Below are 17,347 nucleotides of genomic sequence, written 5' to 3'. Positions count from 1 at the left end.
GAACATCAACTCAGAAAAAGGACTCGTAAGAGCCCCCTTTCAAATGTTATCATCGAATAGGAATGAGACATGTCAATTTTCTTTCTCTGGAATTAACACAGTGATGCCTTGAGTTAAGAGTTTAATTCATTCCACGACTGAGCTCTTAACTCAAAGCAAAACTTCCCACTGAAATACTATTAATCTGTTCCAGCCTTCAGAAAACCTTCCCCATTTTTGTTACATGTTTTTAAATAAGAAAATGTAATTTTATACGAATAATGTATAAATGTATATTCATATGGAACAATAAAAAAGAAAGATCGATTTTAAAATGGTAGAAGTACAAAGTTGTGGCAAGGAAGCACAAAGTGAAGAGGCAGAAGCATCATTTTCTCCATACTGTACTCATTCCAGCCCCCCTCCTCTCTAGCTCTCTCTCTTTCTCTATCTTCATGAAGCCAAACATACCAGGAATAAAAACCACACAATATCAACTAACCCAAAGTTCCTCAAAGCGGACAAGAGCAAAGCGGACAGTATTCTCCCAAAGCAGACAAGAACACGAGGCATGGAAGCCCTAAAGCCTGTACTCTGGAGCTCATGCTCCCTCTGGTATTTGCGCTTAACTTAAAACTTCACTCGTATGTAAAAGCAAAACCAAGGCCAAGCAATGGCTCTTAACTCAAAACACTCTTAATTTGGGACACTCTTAAATCGAGGTTCCGCTGTACATTTTTTCAGCTCTTTACTCGGTATATTTTCGGGGGAGGGGGGGTAGTCTTTTTTTTCTTTTTCTTTTTTGAGGGATAGCTCATTTGCTCAGTCCTTATCCTGTTGGCATTATACATCTGAACCATATTTACTTTAGGTCCAGTCTTAGTTGCTTGCACTTCCTTGGTTTTTTTTGTTTTGTTTTAGTGAACTTAACATTTCTTCAATCCATTCCCAAGATTCACCTTTTCCCCCTTAGCATTGTTGCCATCAACAGTTGCCTTTCCTCACAACTGTTGAGGCAGGAAAATGGCAATTACGGAAGGATAACAGTGTCTTTGTTTGGACTTATCACAGAACTTTGCTCCTTTTCCATAGCTCTTCTGGTGGGAGACTATTGGAAGCCATTTCTTTTACAAAAGGATGGATGATTTCAGAAAGGAAACACTTTCCAGGCTGTTTTCCAGCAGGGGAGCAGAAGGCAAGGAAGTGTCATAAGTCTAAGACAAAAATGCTCTTGTCTTGCTGTAATCCCAGTGATACTGGAATTCAATGTAGAGCACAGGTATCTTTTTAGGATCCGTTCTCCACAACTTCTATCATAGTTTAACCACCTCAGGTTGACTGCTGACTAATGGTAACATCTCTGTAGCCTCCTGCAAACCCATCCACTGTATAAAGAAAGGGATTATTAGCCTGAAATATATCAGATGGTTGCAGAGTTTTGGATTTGTTGGAGACACTTTTTATGTTATACACATAGGAAACAGGATTCCAGTTTACTTGCTTGATGTGACATAAATAAGAGCTTACCCCAAGTGAAGTTAAGACACCAGAAAATTTCTCTGATAAGGAGGAGACTTCGTTACACATTGTATGGGTTAAGCTGTTGGGAAAAAATGGGACAATCAATGCCTTCTCATACATACATGCATGCATTTACATACACATTTGCCTATTCTCAAACATTTTGGTGAATATTTCACTAATTGTATATAGATGAGTAGCAAGTAACTAACTGATTTAATCAGAGCTCACAACAATTGGCATCTTCATGAGGGTATTACATATTAGCAAGGCTATGTCAAGAAATTGTTAGCCACATATTTTGTTGTTATAAAATAATAATGGTAAGGGAATATGAAAATCACTTCTGCAACATCAAGAAACATGCTATACTGGGTACAACTTGTGGGGATTTGTAAAAGACACCATGATGTAATGGGTTGTCTGGCAAGACATGTGTCAGCAACTGATTGGCTAAGCGTGCCAGGAGCCAACATTTTGCTTGGCTACTGTCTCTGGCTTGCTGCTGAGAGAAACAGTTTGAGCAGGAATTTTTACCTCTGAGAGCAAAGAGGCAACAGCCAGGGAATTAATGGCGGCTGACTTTCCGAAGCCTGATCATTTATAAGACAATGAGGCATATTTAAAGACTGTTTTAAAAGAACTGTTTATTCCCTCAGTTCTCTGTAAGAAGCCAGCGAGACTACTGTATGTATTGTTGTTCTGTTTGACTTATTGAACTGAAGTAAAGTTGCTGTTACTTATTTCACAAACCTTAGTGGCACGTTATTACACTGCAAGGTAAACTTTGGTTCAGAAGCCGTGGTAAAGCTTCTATTTATTTACATCTACAACATCCAACACAACTCATATAATAATTACATGTGCATTGCATGGAAAAGATGCCAGGTTTTACTCGTGCCATCATTTTTAAAGTCTCATCAGAAAACTTGAAAAGGCACAATAAGAAAACACTATAGACATACAGTCTCTGTCAGAATAAATAAGACAACTTCCCTTGTTCCTATATTTTAAATGGACAAGAATTTGTCTAAGAGGAAATGGAAATATGTATTTCTACTACAATTTCAACACTTCCCGGGATATAAACTGCAGCAAATCTGTAGTGTACATAGGGCTTGAAATTTGGGTTACATGATTCAGTGACCTGCTGTACAAGCTGAAGGTCTTAAGATAGGATCAATGTCTGCATCAGTGTACAATGTTATACAATATTTTCTATTTTTTATTTGTGGTTTTTCACTGTCACAGGATCCTGTGCCCTTAACCCCAGCAAATATGGAGGGCCGACTGTACACACACATTAAAGGAATGAGGACAAAAATATATTCACTTTGTTAGAACTTTTGCTTGATCCAAGGCAGGCTTTTCAACTTCTTGTCCATGAAGAATTAATTCTGCTAATTTATGAAGCTGTTCGATGCAACGGGCCGTTACCTCAGCAAGGCTTTCAATAGACAGCATGTATATTTCCTGGAAAGAAATACTTAAGACTCAGCACTAGAGTTTATTACAGTTGATATGAATTCTAAGAGAAGCAATATACTGATACTGTAATATCATTGTAAATGCCTTGCAAATATAATTTATTACACATCTCGAAATAAGAACATTCTGTTTTAATAATTAAAAAGCCATCCTTTCGGCACATTGTAATAAAATATATTTTAGCCTACAGGTAATGGTAAGAAATCATTCTTCTTGTTATTAGTACATTTATGATTTATATTCTTCTTATAATCTGAAGGTGGCCTACACAATATTAGAACCCAAAGTCAGATTTAAATAACATTATTTACCCAAAATTACAGAAATGTCTCCTTAAATGCAAACACCTTCATTTTTTCATCATAAAGTCTTGATCTAAGACAGAAATTGCAAGTAACGGTGGACCCAAGCTTGATATGCATGCGCGCGCGCACACACACACGTATAGATTGATAGATAGATAGGTCTCATGAACCATTCAACACGCCAAAAACTTAGCAAATCTGAATTATCACTTATATACACCTTCATATATTGCAAGACAGATTCCTGTAACATAGTGCCCTCTGTATATGCTCATCTACAACTCCCAGATGAGCTCCCATGGGAGCTTCCGCTGGTGCAGCGGGTTAAACTGCTGAGCTGCTGAACTGCCTGACCAAAAGGTTGGCAGTTTGAATCCGAGGAGTGGAGTGAGCTCTTGCTATTAACCCCAGCTTCTGCTAACCTAGCAGTTCGAAAACATACAAATATGAGTAGATCAAAAGGTACCGCTTCTGCGGAAAGGTAATGGCGCTCCATGCAGTCATGCTGGCCACATGACCTTGGAAGTGTCCATGGACAACACTGGCTCTTCAGCTTAGAAATGGAGATGAGCACCAACCTCTAAGTTGGACACGACTAAACTTAATGTCAGAGGAAACCTTTACCTTTACCTACAATCCCCAAAAGTATCCCATTTGAAGGCACCATGTTGTACTACCTTCCTGATGAAATCAGATCGGCTTGATATTTTTAAGGAATATGTTTCTAGAAATTTCCAAAGTATAAGGGCTAAGGATTTAAAAAATCTTTTGAGAATATTGACACATTCAAATGGCCATCTTCAGCATTAGTCATTGGTAAAGGTAAAGGTTTCCCCTTGATATTAAGTCTAGTTGAGTCCAACTCTGGGTGGTGCTCATCTCCATTTCTAGGCCAAAGAGCCGGGGTTGTCCGTAGATGTCTTCTAGGTTATGTGGCCGGCATGACTGCATGGAGTGCCATTACTTTCCTGCCTACCTATTTATCTTACTCAAATTTGCATTTTTAACAAACTGATAGGTTGGCAGACGCTGTGGCTAACAACGGGAGCTCACCCCATCTCACAAATTCAAACCACCGACCTTCTGGTCAGCAAGTTCCGCAGCTTCGCGGTTTAACCTGCTGTGCCAGAAATTTCCAAAGTATAAGGACTAAGGATTTTTTTTAAAAAAACTTTTGAGAAGATTGACACACTGAAAATGCATCCTCAGCATTGGTCATTGGTACCATAATGAAATGTGGGAAGAGAAATGCTGTGCAAAGTTTGCAACCTTAGTCTGGGAGTCACAATTTAGTCATTTATTTGCTAAATGTGTACAGTTCTTGCTCCCCCACCCCCAATTCAGAATATATAGTATTTTGGTATTTTAGAAACACAAAGACATAATCAGTAAAACATGTTTAACAAGCTTTTATCTGCAATGCTAAAGGTGTTCACATATAGGTATCACATCTAAATTCAACAGACCCTTCCAATCCATAATCACAATGAAAACAATAATTTACAACACCTTTGATACTTTACACTTCAACAGTCTTACAAAATAAATGCATATTTCCTGGGCATTCAGAAGAGAACACTATTGATACAATGTAAATTTCCTTGTGAACACCATCTAGAAAAATGGTCTTATCATCTCAGAAAAAAAATGTTCCCAAACTGCCAGCAGCAGAGGTTCTAAGGCTGATGTTCTTGAAATATTGGTGGTTCAGATGAAAACCACACAGTTTGGGTTTGGAAGCAAACAAAAAAATCAGCATAGCTGAACTGGGAACAGAGGGAAGTATTTAAAATGCCTTGTCTCGGTTTATAATCTCCCTGCTGCATTTTCCACTATTTACAATTTCTGAATCATCTTCAAGGATAGCCCAGTGTACAATGTATTGCAGAAACGTTACTTAGAGATTTACAAAACAACCATTGCCATCGAGCCATCCTCTGCTGACAGAGAAGGATCAAAGAGATATCCAGGGCTGTGTACTTGACCTTTCTAGGGAAGTTCAATCTCACCCAGAACATGGTGCATCCTCTCTACCTAGAAGGACGAGCCATTAGCAAATGGCAATAAACTGGATAAGGGAATCCTGGCCTTCCAGATGTTTGGGACTTCAATTACAGTATATTTAAAAAATTGATTTTTTTTTCCTGTTCCTGGTATAGTGTTATTTCCTGCTTAATTGTACTTACTTTGAAAGTACTGTAGTTGTTATACTCAGAAACTTTGTTTTTGTGGCTCCCATAAACTATTTTTTGAAAAACTATAGTAAAATGTGTTACACAATGTTGCAAGGTAGAAAAACCTTTTCCATGTTTTTATGACAGAACCAATTAGGAAATGATATTTATCCCCTTAACCTTTATGTGTGCGTGGATCCCTTCCCCTCTTCCTTTTTCTCCCCCCCTTTTTTTCTTTCTTTTTTTCCTTCCCATCCTCTCCCCCCCCCCTCTTCTTTCTTCTACCATCCCACCTCCTTTGTTAGAGCCCCACTCACTCCCCCTTCCTCCCCATGTGCGTATTTATCTTTCGATTTTTATTATGTGTAAAAAAAACAACTCAATAAAGATTATTTTTTTAAAAAAGGAAATGATATTTATAACCCAGGAACAAAATTAGTGTTACCAGTGTTACCAGAAACCCCAAGCATCGCAGCCAATGGTAAGGGACCGTGGGAGCTACAACCTGAAACATCTGAAGGGCCAACATTTTTCCAACTCTGATGAAGATGTTAATGGGTACAAGGGATAAGACAGGACCCTGGCAAACCACATACTAGTCCCACAGGACCAAAACCCAACCCCCTCTATCTTGAAATAGTACAATCAGGACTCCTAACTCAGCTAGTTGAGAAGAATGCCATAAGTGTTGTGAGGAGCCCAGGGAGCATTGACAGGACCCGCCACATCTCTCTCCTGATACAAGTGATCAAGGCAGGCCCAGCACCAAATACAGGAAACCCAACAAACAGTCAAACAGAAATCTGCTCATCTCTGACCTCTAGATTTTTCTTCTTCATTTCTTCTCTGTTTCCAGGTTCATCTATGTGAGACTCTTCTTCAGCTTTTTGTTTTTCTTCATTTTCTCCATTTTTTTCTGCTTGGTTCTCTTCTGGTTCTATTGATGCAGGGAGACTAGCTTTCTCCAAGCTGTCATATGCTTTCTTTCTAGCCTGTGAGAAAATCCCAACAAAAAACACAAGGTTAGTATTCTGGCATGGAGTACCATACAGACTTCCCATATGTAATGTATAAGAACTGCACATCTACAGTAGGGTTGTGTGTGGATCTGTTTTCCTTTGGTACCCTTGTTTCCTTTGGTACCTTTGGGAGCATGTAATGGGAAGAGCCTTCCCAGTACGAAAACCTGCTCAACACGAAAGCGAGCGGGAGCCAATTTCCGCTCCTTTTCGGGAGCTCCATGTGCTCTTTGCACAGGGTTTCCTTGAGAGCTGAACTCTGATGCTCTTAATCTATGTCTTAAAGAAGGATATACAATCTAACAATCCCAGAAAGAATGGTATCTTAACTCTGATGCTTTAAATTGAGTTCTTAATGAAAGATATAAGGACACCCGAAAGAGTGGTAACTCTAAGAATGGTATCTTAACTCTGATGCTTTAAATTGAGTTCTTAATTAAATATATAACGACAAAGGACCACAGAAAAAGGGGTAACTCTAAGAATGGTATCTTAACCCTGATGCTTTAAATTGAGTTCTTAATTAAATATATAAGGACAAAGGACCACAGAAAAAGTGGTAACTCTAAGAATGGTATCTTAACCCTGATGCTTTAGATTGAGTTCTTAATGAAAGATATAAGGACAAAGGACCCTAGAAAGAGTGGTAACTCTGATGCTTTTTTAAATCCAAGGCTTAATGAAGAATATGGAAGGGAAGGCTGTGGGAAGTCCCCCCCCCCCCCAATAATGGGCTAGATAGAGTTTCTTAATTCCATTGCTGACACCCAGGCTCCATTGAAGGAAAGAAAGAAAAGACTCCCAGTGGAAAGGGGAGCCTCGTAAGTTCCCCATTGCCACCAATGGGACAAAAATAACAGTTTTTTTAGGTGCGTTTTCAGGAGATTCTAGAAAATGGATATGGGGGCTTCCAGTATCTGGCAAGCAGAAACGGATAGCGATTCACCCGAAATGCACAAGCCTAATCTATAGTCATGCATAAAGAAGCTGCCCATTATTTTCACTGTCCCAGGTAATAAGAACTATAGTAATGCATGCCTATTGTATACAGAATAGTGCTTGCATTTTCCTCTCAATTAGCTCCATTGTTTTTTGTTTCTTTCATTTTCAGCACTCATTATATGAATAATTGCGTACAGTGTTTCAGCTATTTTGGAAGAGAAAAAATTGCACTGTGTAACAAAATTTGAAACATTTTATGTTCCTGGTTTGAAAATGTTATTTCCTGATTAATTGTGTGCCACATACTTTGAAAGTAGTTGTTATACTCCAGAGATTTTTTTGTGGCTGCTATTTTTAATCTTTCAATGTGCCATTTTTAACCTTTCATAGGCCATTTTAAACAGATTTTTTTGGTTATGAATAATCAACTGACATGTTAAGAATGTGGAGGGCTAACTCTGTTTTCCAATCTGGTCTGGCTATTTTTCACCACATCTCTCTCTATTGATATTGCTTAACCACAGTTGTATTCACTACCCTTGTTGTCTGCTACTATGATTTTTCAAACTTTCATATCTCAATTGCTAAAAATATTACATGCTCATCTGCTAATCTAGATGACAAGGAAAATTGTGATTTCCTATGTAATTTAGTAAACAAAGCCACTCACTTTGTTAAGTTTGTCAGGAGCCGCAGCAACATGCAGTTCAAACAGCAGTTCAGTAAGAATGGTCACAAATTCATCTCCCATATCTGCCGAAAAGAAAGTGGGAAAAAATCAAGAGAAAAGTATCTCTTGAAACGTTCAACTGCATCTCCCATTCCTAAAAACACAGATTGTAATTATTTATGTATTTTTGAATGCTTCATTCCCTTTCCCCCATTTTTATCAAATGAGTTAAGATTCCCTGTTATACATCTTCAGTTGTTTAGCCATTCTTCATTAGATAACAGTTGTCATTTTGCACTTCAAAGCAATTTCAGATCTTGGTTGTTGTATGTTTTCCAGGCTGTATTGCCATGTTCCAGAAGTATTCTCTCCTGACGTTTCGCCCACATCTATGGCAGGCATCCTCAGAGGTTGTGAGGTGCGCCTGCCATAGATGTGGGTGAAACGTCAGGAGATAATACTTCTGGAACATGGCCATACAGCCCGGAAAACATACAACAACCCTGTAATCCTGGCCATGAAAGCCTATGACAACAAATTTCAGATCTTGCGATAATTAATAGATTTGTCAACTTTTTCTATTTTCTATTTGTCCCCAAGTCAGCTATGAAGATGAGGACTAGCATCCTGTTGGTTATTTCCATCTGGAGATGACTAATTTAATAATTTACTGAATGGTAAGTCAACATACAAATAAATCTAATGAATGTACTCTATATTCATTAAGGTTAGGGGCCCAGGATCCCTATGAAAATAATGAACATGAATAAAAATGTTGTTTTTATACCTGATGAATACTTTTCTAGAAATCTCTAAGTCTTCCAGTGTAATTCTGTGATATTATTTATTATTTGGGACATTTCTATATTGCCTTCCTGCAAGGAATCAAAATGGTTTACAACCATAGTTAAAACATAACAATATAAAATAAGCCATTAAAATAACCCCAAGTCGGTCCATAAAGTAAAGATAAAGGTTTTCCTCTGCTATTAAGTCTAGTTATGTCCAACTCTGGGGATTGGTGCTCATCTCAATTTCTAAGCTGAAGAGCCGGCATTGTCCATAGACACCTCCAAGGTCATGTGGCTGGCATGACTGCATGGAGCCCTGTTACCTTCCTGTAGGAATGGTACCTATTGATCTCATATTTGCAAGTTTTCGAACTGCTAGGTTGGCAGAAGCTGGAGTAAACAGCGGCTGCTCATGCCGCTCCCCAGATTTGAACCACTTACCTTTCGGTCAGAAAGTTCAACAGCTCAGTGGTTTAATCTGCTGCACCACTGGGGGCTCCATAGCAGGCGTAAAATTATCAAAATTAATTAAACAGTCTAACATACCCAGAGACATAAAATGTAATTATAAAGTGCAGGTCCTAGGCTTCTGTCACCTTTAGTTAAAAACTATAGGTAAGGTAAAGGTTTCCCCTGATGTTAAGTCCAGTCATGTCTGACTCTGGGGGTTGGTGCTCATCTCCATTTCTAAGCCGAAGAGCCAGCGTTGTCTGTAGACACCTCCAAGGTCATATGGCCGGCATGACTGCATGGAGCGCCATTACCTTCCCGCCGGAGCGGTACCTATTGATCTACTCACATTGGCATGTTTCGAACTGCTAGGCTGGTAGGAGCTGGAGCTAACAGCGGCTGCTCATGCCGCTCCCAGGGTTTGAACCTGGGACCTTTCGGTCTCCAGCTCAGTGCTTTAACGCACTTCGCCACCGGGGCTCCTAGTTAAAAACTATACCACACAGGAAAGTTTTCAAGTTTTTCCTAAAGGCCAAGAAGATGGGGGCTGCTCTTATCGCTTCTGGCAAAGTGGTTCAAAGTTTTGGTGCCACACTCAAGAATGTGCCATCTCTAGCCAATTTTAAGTGATGACTGTCCCTGAGCTGAGTGGAGAGGAACACTTCATTACTTGATCTTAATAATCTAGCCAGCTTGTATGATAAGACATAATGTCTCAAGTATCCTGGACTGAAACCGTGCAGGGCTTTATAGGTTAAAACCAGCATCTCAAATTGGGCCCAGAAGGCAATCGGGAGCCAGTGGAGCTGTCTCACCAGGGGGGTGTTGTGCTCCCTGGAGTCAGCTCCCATCATCAGTCTAGCTACCATACGCTGGACTAATTGCAGTTTCCTGATACTTTTTAAGGGCAGTCCCACGTAGAGCACCTTGCAGTAGTCTAAACGGGATGTAACCAGTGTGTGTAGTGTACTACTCTGGCCAAGTCAAATTTCCCCATAAAAGTTTTAATTTGGTCACCGCCACCATTCTTCCAGAGGACAATCTGGAGATCCCTATGGTGAACCTTTAAATCAAATCCATGAATAATCAATTTGACAAAAGTCAAAACTGCAAATGTGGAGTACTGTCATTGTAATTTTGTGATTTTTAACCTTGGGTACCATACCCAATTTTAAAATGTTGTACCTCTTACAGATAACATTTTATAGTGATACATTCATAAGAGAAAGTTCCTTTATGAAAACCATTCCATACATTAAAATGATGTCCACATTTTAGAAGTAACTCTGGCAGATACGTTTTTAATGGAAAAATCTTCAAAAAGATTACTTGAAGATTAAGTCATTCGGAACAAATAGAAACCAACCAATTTACTATTTTGAATTAAACATAGTCTCTCAACATTCTCCGTATAGTGATAATTGTGAAACTACCTTTCATCACTTCACTGTCTTCACTGTCTGATTCCTGTTGAACGAAGATCGCCTTAATAGCAATTAAGGCATTTTTTATCGTTTCCAATTCTTCTCCTTCAAGTGAGGACAAATATGACTGTATCTGAAACAAGAAGCAATTACTGAAATTACAAGATATGAATAACTGGGACAGAGCATTCCAATTTAGCTTTAGCACATCATGTGTGAAATAAATTAGGCACATCTTTCTCCAAGTCTACACTTGTTACAATCCTATATTGAGAAGTGAATACCACATCATAAGACATCTAAGTTTGATTTAATATTTTATGGCTTTTCGTTACATGTGTCTCATTCTCCAAATAGATCACAGGGGTCTCCCAATTGGGGTCAGACTTGCCGAACTTTAATAGCAGAGTTATAGCACATCCATTATGATCCTGATGTGAATCTCTATTGAGTAAAAATACTTTAAATGGTGTGGCAAAGAATCAACTAAGAATCAACTTCTTTGATTCTTTGATAAGAATCAAAGAATCAACTTTTTAAATCAACTAAAAAGTATTTTGCTATTTAGCCAACTGCACTGGTTTCACCCACGCCAATATAAAGGCACAGGGCTACATTTGTGAGCATAAGATTGTTGTTTCCATGCTTTATTTTATAGCTGAGTGTTCTAAGTGACTACGTACTAACTACTTACGAACTAACTGAGAGGAGAGCTACCTGTCATATGAACCTTTTTAATCCAAAAATCATGTGTTGCACTTTATAGGCAAAGTCCCTGCAACTTCAGAATTACATATCACAATCAATCTCAGTTGTACTTATTTCATCAACCTGAATAATCTTACATAGGTTGACTCAGCATTAAGTTCTACAAGGAGAGGCTGGGTAAGAAATATAGTAATAATAATAATGATAATAATAATAATAATAACTGTATTCAACAGCACTCACTCTGAGATGAATGTGTAAAGGATTCTAGTTGCAGACTACAATTATGGGACTATCTACATGGGCCACATACATTGATACTGATCCGTACTACTGGAGTTCCCACCCTGCTCAGCAGCTGACAGATGTCCACACTGCAAGGTACTGAGCTTCTAGTAGCTGGATGGTGTCCACACAGCCTGGACTGCCATCCTTACCTTCCCCCTCTTGTCCTCGGCTTAGTGGCAACCACTGGGCATGAAACTGATAGTGGCCATCACTGGTCACATCCACTGTCAGGAGTAAGTAGTGACATGAGAAGGAGAGGAGGAAAGGGGTAATTGCTTCCTCTTCCCCTTCTCCAATAACTTTCTCACTCTGGTCAGCATTAGTTGATATGCTGAATAGTGATCACCATTGGTTTAGTCCCTGGCAACCGCTGCTAAGCTGAGGACAAGAGGGGAGAAGTAAGTGCCCCCCCCCCCAAATTCCTGGGCTGCCTGAGCATGGGGAAAGTAGCCCAACTGCTAACACTGTCACAAAGTTAAGGTAAGCTCTGGAGCATTAGGCTGAATGAACCCTGTGCATCATGTGGCCTGTGCAGATGGACCCTATGCTGATGCTTACATTCCATTAATACAGCTATGTTTCCAGGGAAAATTATCTCAATTTTAATTTCTTTGATTCAATTATTATGGCAGTAGGACTTTCTATTTTAATCATGCCTACATTTAGTTATTTGCAGAGGAGAAAGAGAAAAAAAAGAGAGAGAAAAGCAAATACCATATATAAACACACACACACACGTATTGGTTAAAGGGCACACTCTCTGATATATCCAAGCTCTTGAGCTTGCAGTGAAGGGGGAAAACAATTTACAAGTTCAAGATTGCAGAAGAGAAATACAATTTCATTTCAAGTAGTGAACTTATAAAAATGACTTGTAGCACAATCTGGTTTGTATTTTCCTGGAAGTAATCCCAACTGGGTTCAATGGTGCTTACAGTAACATCTTATCTGTAAGTTTTACCAATTTCAGTGAAGTTACTTCAAGGAAAGTGGGTACATGTTGTTGTTTCCATGCTTTCTTTTATGGCTGAGTGTTCTGAGTGACTACTGATTACTTAGATTAATAAACTCCCTGAGATGAGAGTTACTCGCCATATAAACCTTTTAAATCCAAAAATATCTTATAGGGTGAAACCAAAAGCTGTACAAAACCTACACATGATAAAGAATAGCGGGACAGTATAATAAAGGTCAGTTCAGTATAGGACAAAATATCTAGAAGATCTCATAAAAGCTATTTTAGTCTATTAACTAGCTTGGGTATCCAGCATTGCCCGGGTTATTTGAGAAAGTCCATTTATAATTGTACAAAATGTGTAAGGCTGTGGATTAACTACAACTGACATCATGCCAGGTTAACCCCGAGAAGCTCCATCAGTACTTAAAGTTGGGCAAGTTTGCTCTAGATGCATCATCGGTGGGGTTGTGTGCTCTCTGGCTGTAGGGTAAACTTCAATTCCCACTATGGTGAGTCAGACCCCTCAAACACCTCCAGTAGGTTAAGTTAGTCATGGGGGTTCTGTGTGCCAAGTTTGGTCCAGATCCATCGGTGTTTGGGTTCACAGTGCTCTCTGGGTGTAGGTGAACTACAACTCCCCCAAATCAAGGTGCATTTTCCACGAAGACCTTCAGTATTTTTTGCTGGTCGTGGGGACTCTGTGTGCCAAGTTTGATCCAATTCCATCTCTGGTGGAGTCCAGAATGCTCACTGATTGCAATTGAACTATACATCCCAATACCTACAACTCCAAAATTTCCAGGCCAATTCCTCTCAAAACCCACCAGTATTCAAATTTGGTCATATTGGGTATGCTTGCCAAATTTGGTCCAGATCCATCATTGTTTGGGTTCATAGTGCACTCTGGATGTAGGTGAACTACAACTCCTATAAATCCCTCCAAAGACCTCCAGCATTTTTTGTTGGCCATGAGAATTCTGTGTGCCAAGTTTGTTCCAGGTCTATTGTTGGTGGAGTTCAGGGTGCTCTTAGTCTGCAGGTGAACTATACATCCCAGTAAACTACAACTCCTATAAATCATCCCCAACCCTCTCTAGTATGTTCAGTTGCTGATCAATTCCTCTGTTAGCTATGCGCAATAGAAAGGAATAGGAAAGAGTTATGAGAGAGGATGTGGGCGGGGTCATGTAAATTCCACACCAATTGAGAGAGTCAGAAACACTAGGATGTCTGTGGTGGGGGAAAAGCAGAAAATCTATGATAAAATTGTCCCCGTATGAAAGCCTTCACTTGAGTGGTGGGCAATATGGTGTTTGTGGAAGACATTGGCAGGGCTCTTGGACGTGTTTATGGCACTCTCTACAACCTGTAATGTCATTGGAGGGAAGGCCATTAGTGTCTCCTGAGCTGTGGGAGCTATAGCTATTTTTGGAAGTGAGAGCTTGTCTGGGTAAGTGGATACCCCAGTCACACACACACATACATATTTTCACTTTTATTATGTGTATAGGTGTTAAATGGTTATCATAAAATTCTGAAATGATGTAGATTAAATTAATGCATGTGCTGGGTCAATGAACATCAGATAATGAAGACTCTTGCTTTTCCAAACCAGAAGTTTCTTTTCTTGTTTTTGTTAGTGTGGAAATAGCAATGCATTAATTTCTCACATATTCCATATTTCTCATATCTTTGCTTTTTAAAAATAATTTGACATCCATTGTAGATATGCCTGCCTTTAAATGTTACCATTTCTTAGTTCACATAGGTCTGATATCAGCAGAAGGGATGTGTAAAGTACATACAAATCTGGTTCTAGTCAGTGTATTTACACAAAACATATTGCAAGAAAAACTTTTTGGGCAATCACTGAATACCAAAGCCAAAATATTTTAGCCCATGGACAGGGAATCTAGGGCCATGAAAGTTTATTTTCTTTCTAGTTTTCAAACGTTCAATGAGAGAAAATATATTGGATGAGGAAGAGACAAAACTGGGGCAAGTTAAAGGATGATTATGAAAATGAGAAGAGCTTAACTGATGTGATATGTATTAATGCAGGAAACAATGAGAACCTGTTTTAAATATTATTTTTAAAGCATGTCATGTAAACAAGGAGGACACTATTTTGAAAAAGAGATACAACCAGGAAATTTATTTTCCTGGAGTGATCCTTGGAGCTGTGACCAAAAGATGATGGAAAAAGATTCACATGGTGTAAGTCAGTGAGTCTACAAGTTAGGGTAAAATATAAATTCAAATAGTCAAATAAATAAGGGCAAAGGGTTGTGCCTGCTGAGGCAAAGCACTTTCTTAGAGGTAGGGTTTCAATCTTTCTGGGAGCTATTCTTGAGAAATCTATCCCACACGAAGACTTCTTGTTATCTTGATTTATGCAGTCCATTTACCGTACCTTGGCTTCACTTTCATTAGATAGAATTTCCAGAGCTTCCAGATGAGACAGACCCTGAAACTCATCAAAAAGCAGCCCATAATGTGCCGTCTTTTCAAATGACACTTGCTGCGCCAGCCTCTGCTTCTCCTTCTCTTTGGCTTCTCGCAACAGCTGTGGGAATATAGATCATTGCTACAGGTTTATTAGTTGCGTGGCAGATTTGACAGAGTTTATTACCTTTCGACTCAGCTCTTTTTCTAAGCAATAACAGTAAAATTTGGGGTTACATCAAACTAGCAGAGGTGAAGTTTTTCATAATTCTATTACAATAATTTTAGTAAAAGATGTTACGCAAGATTCTCTATGTATATTTTCCAATTAGTGGCATTTGGACTGTTGTGCTTTGAACTTGGCTCTTAAATTATGGTGGCAACATAAATTTCGTAGGAAGGAAACATCAAGGTAGTTTTTGCCTTAATTGGAAATATATCCTATGGAACCTGGTATTCACTGATGCTCTACCATCCAAGTATAATAATAATAATAATAATAATAATAATAATAATAATAATAATTATTATTATTATTATTATTATTATTATTATTTGTTTTCCACCCTATCTCCCCAAGGAAAGTCAGGGGGTTCCAGCATACACAAACACAAAGGCAGACATTCAATGCCTAGAAAGAGTGAAACAGAGATAAAGGTAAAGGCTTCCTCTTCCAGCTCTGAGGAGTGGTGCTCATTTCCATTTCTAAGCCCACATAGACAGCTCCTAGGTTATGTGGCTGGCATGACTGCATGGAGCTTGTTTACCTTCCCGTTGAGACGGTACCTATTGATCTATTCACATTTGAATGTTTTCAAACTGCTAGGTTGGGAGAAGCTTGGGTTAACAGCGGGAGCTCACCCCATCCCACTGATTCTAACTGCCAGCCTTTTGGTCAGCAAGTTCAGCAGCTCAATGGTTTAACTCATTGTGCCACTGTGGGTTTGCCCTGCTTTGCTTCTAAGTTGAAATGGGATCAGCTGCCTTTAGGGCATTTGGGCCAGTTCTTCAAGCTAGGTGTTCAAGCATAAACAATAGTTCAAATGAAAATGTCACCTGTAAAATAAAAGGGTCTCTTTTTGTACACTGGTCATTATTATTAGAATAAGGCTTTGGCTTCTTTCATTCATTCCAATAGAAATCATATAGGAAGGGTTCTTGACAGAATTATATAATAAGGATATGCATTACAGTAGAGCCCCGGTTATCTGAGATAAAGGGGCGGGCCAAATATCGGATAACCGAACGGCTCGGATAGGGCGAGGGCTTGCCGAGGGATGCCTCCCCAGATCTCCCTCGGCCAGGCCCTTACTGGAGGAAAGAGTTTCCTCCAGCAAGGGCCTGGCTGAGGAAAACCCGTGGCATGCTCCTCGTTTCTTGGAGGGATAGGCCCTTGCTGGAGCTCTACTGTATATCGTTCTGGTGTACTGGATTTGGGTGATTCGGCTGCCAAATCCATGAAAACAAGCCTGACATGGATCACTGAAGTTGGATCTTTTTGGCTAATGGGGCTGAGCGGCACTCTACCCGAGGTGGAGGCAATGGCCTGTGGGCAGGACAGACTTGCAAATCAAGCAAGCTGCAGATTTTCCTCTTCTTTCTTCCCCAGCAGCCTCCTCCATCACTTCCTGAAGGACCCCCTCCCAGCTCCTGCTTGAGGCAAATGGGAACTCGCTTTCCCAGTAGCACTTTGTGTGGTGTGGGCATTGAAGGAGCCTCTGGGCTTCCTCCCGGGGCATGATGGGAGTTGAGGTTTTTCTCTCTGTGTGTTTCTTACTTTCTTTCACAGCAAATCAGAGACCTGGCTGACTGTGTTCATTCCCAGAACCCCCTCTTCTGTGTTTTTTTTAATGTTATGGTAAAAACTTTAAAAAACATCTCAAGAATTAGTGGACTGGTGAGACATTCTGAAACTTGGAAGACTTACAGTCATAAAAGTGGGCTACAAGTGTGTTTCATGCTGATAGGCCTAAAAAAGACAGAGAAACGGGCTTGAAAGTTTCCCCGTTGGCACCAATGGACTAAATCTTACCAGAATGAAAACAGAACCCCCCCCCCCACCCGATTTCGGGAACTTCCCAGTAAACAGAATTTGGGGGGGGGGGGGAGCCAAAAACGGGACTGAAAACAGCATGGGTTTTGCTGAGTCACACAAACCTATTACAGTATATAAACATTTTAAATA

At 39.6% G+C, this 17,347-nt stretch overlaps 1 protein-coding gene across 2 annotated transcripts in view; it reads right to left on the bottom strand.

Moving 5' to 3' along the window:
* fam114a1 (family with sequence similarity 114 member A1) overlaps nucleotides 1-17,347 on the bottom strand; it is a 63,320-nt gene that overhangs the window by 7,421 nt on the left and 38,552 nt on the right. For both annotated transcript variants that reach the window (XM_062982227.1, XM_062982228.1), the window contains 6 exons: nucleotides 15,131-15,283; nucleotides 10,773-10,896; nucleotides 8,099-8,181; nucleotides 6,286-6,459; nucleotides 2,834-2,973; nucleotides 1,507-1,579 (listed from right to left, as the gene is read on the bottom strand). In XM_062982227.1, coding sequence (XP_062838297.1) covers nucleotides 1,507-1,579; nucleotides 2,834-2,973; nucleotides 6,286-6,459; nucleotides 8,099-8,181; nucleotides 10,773-10,896; nucleotides 15,131-15,283 — 747 coding nt within the window. The remainder of the gene's footprint in view (nucleotides 1-1,506; nucleotides 1,580-2,833; nucleotides 2,974-6,285; nucleotides 6,460-8,098; nucleotides 8,182-10,772; nucleotides 10,897-15,130; nucleotides 15,284-17,347) is intronic.

This window comes from Anolis carolinensis, chromosome 5 (genome assembly GCF_035594765.1).
Source record: "Anolis carolinensis isolate JA03-04 chromosome 5, rAnoCar3.1.pri, whole genome shotgun sequence".
NCBI classification, from domain to species: domain Eukaryota; kingdom Metazoa; phylum Chordata; class Lepidosauria; order Squamata; family Dactyloidae; genus Anolis; species Anolis carolinensis.
This window is presented reverse-complemented; position numbering and strand designations above follow the sequence as displayed.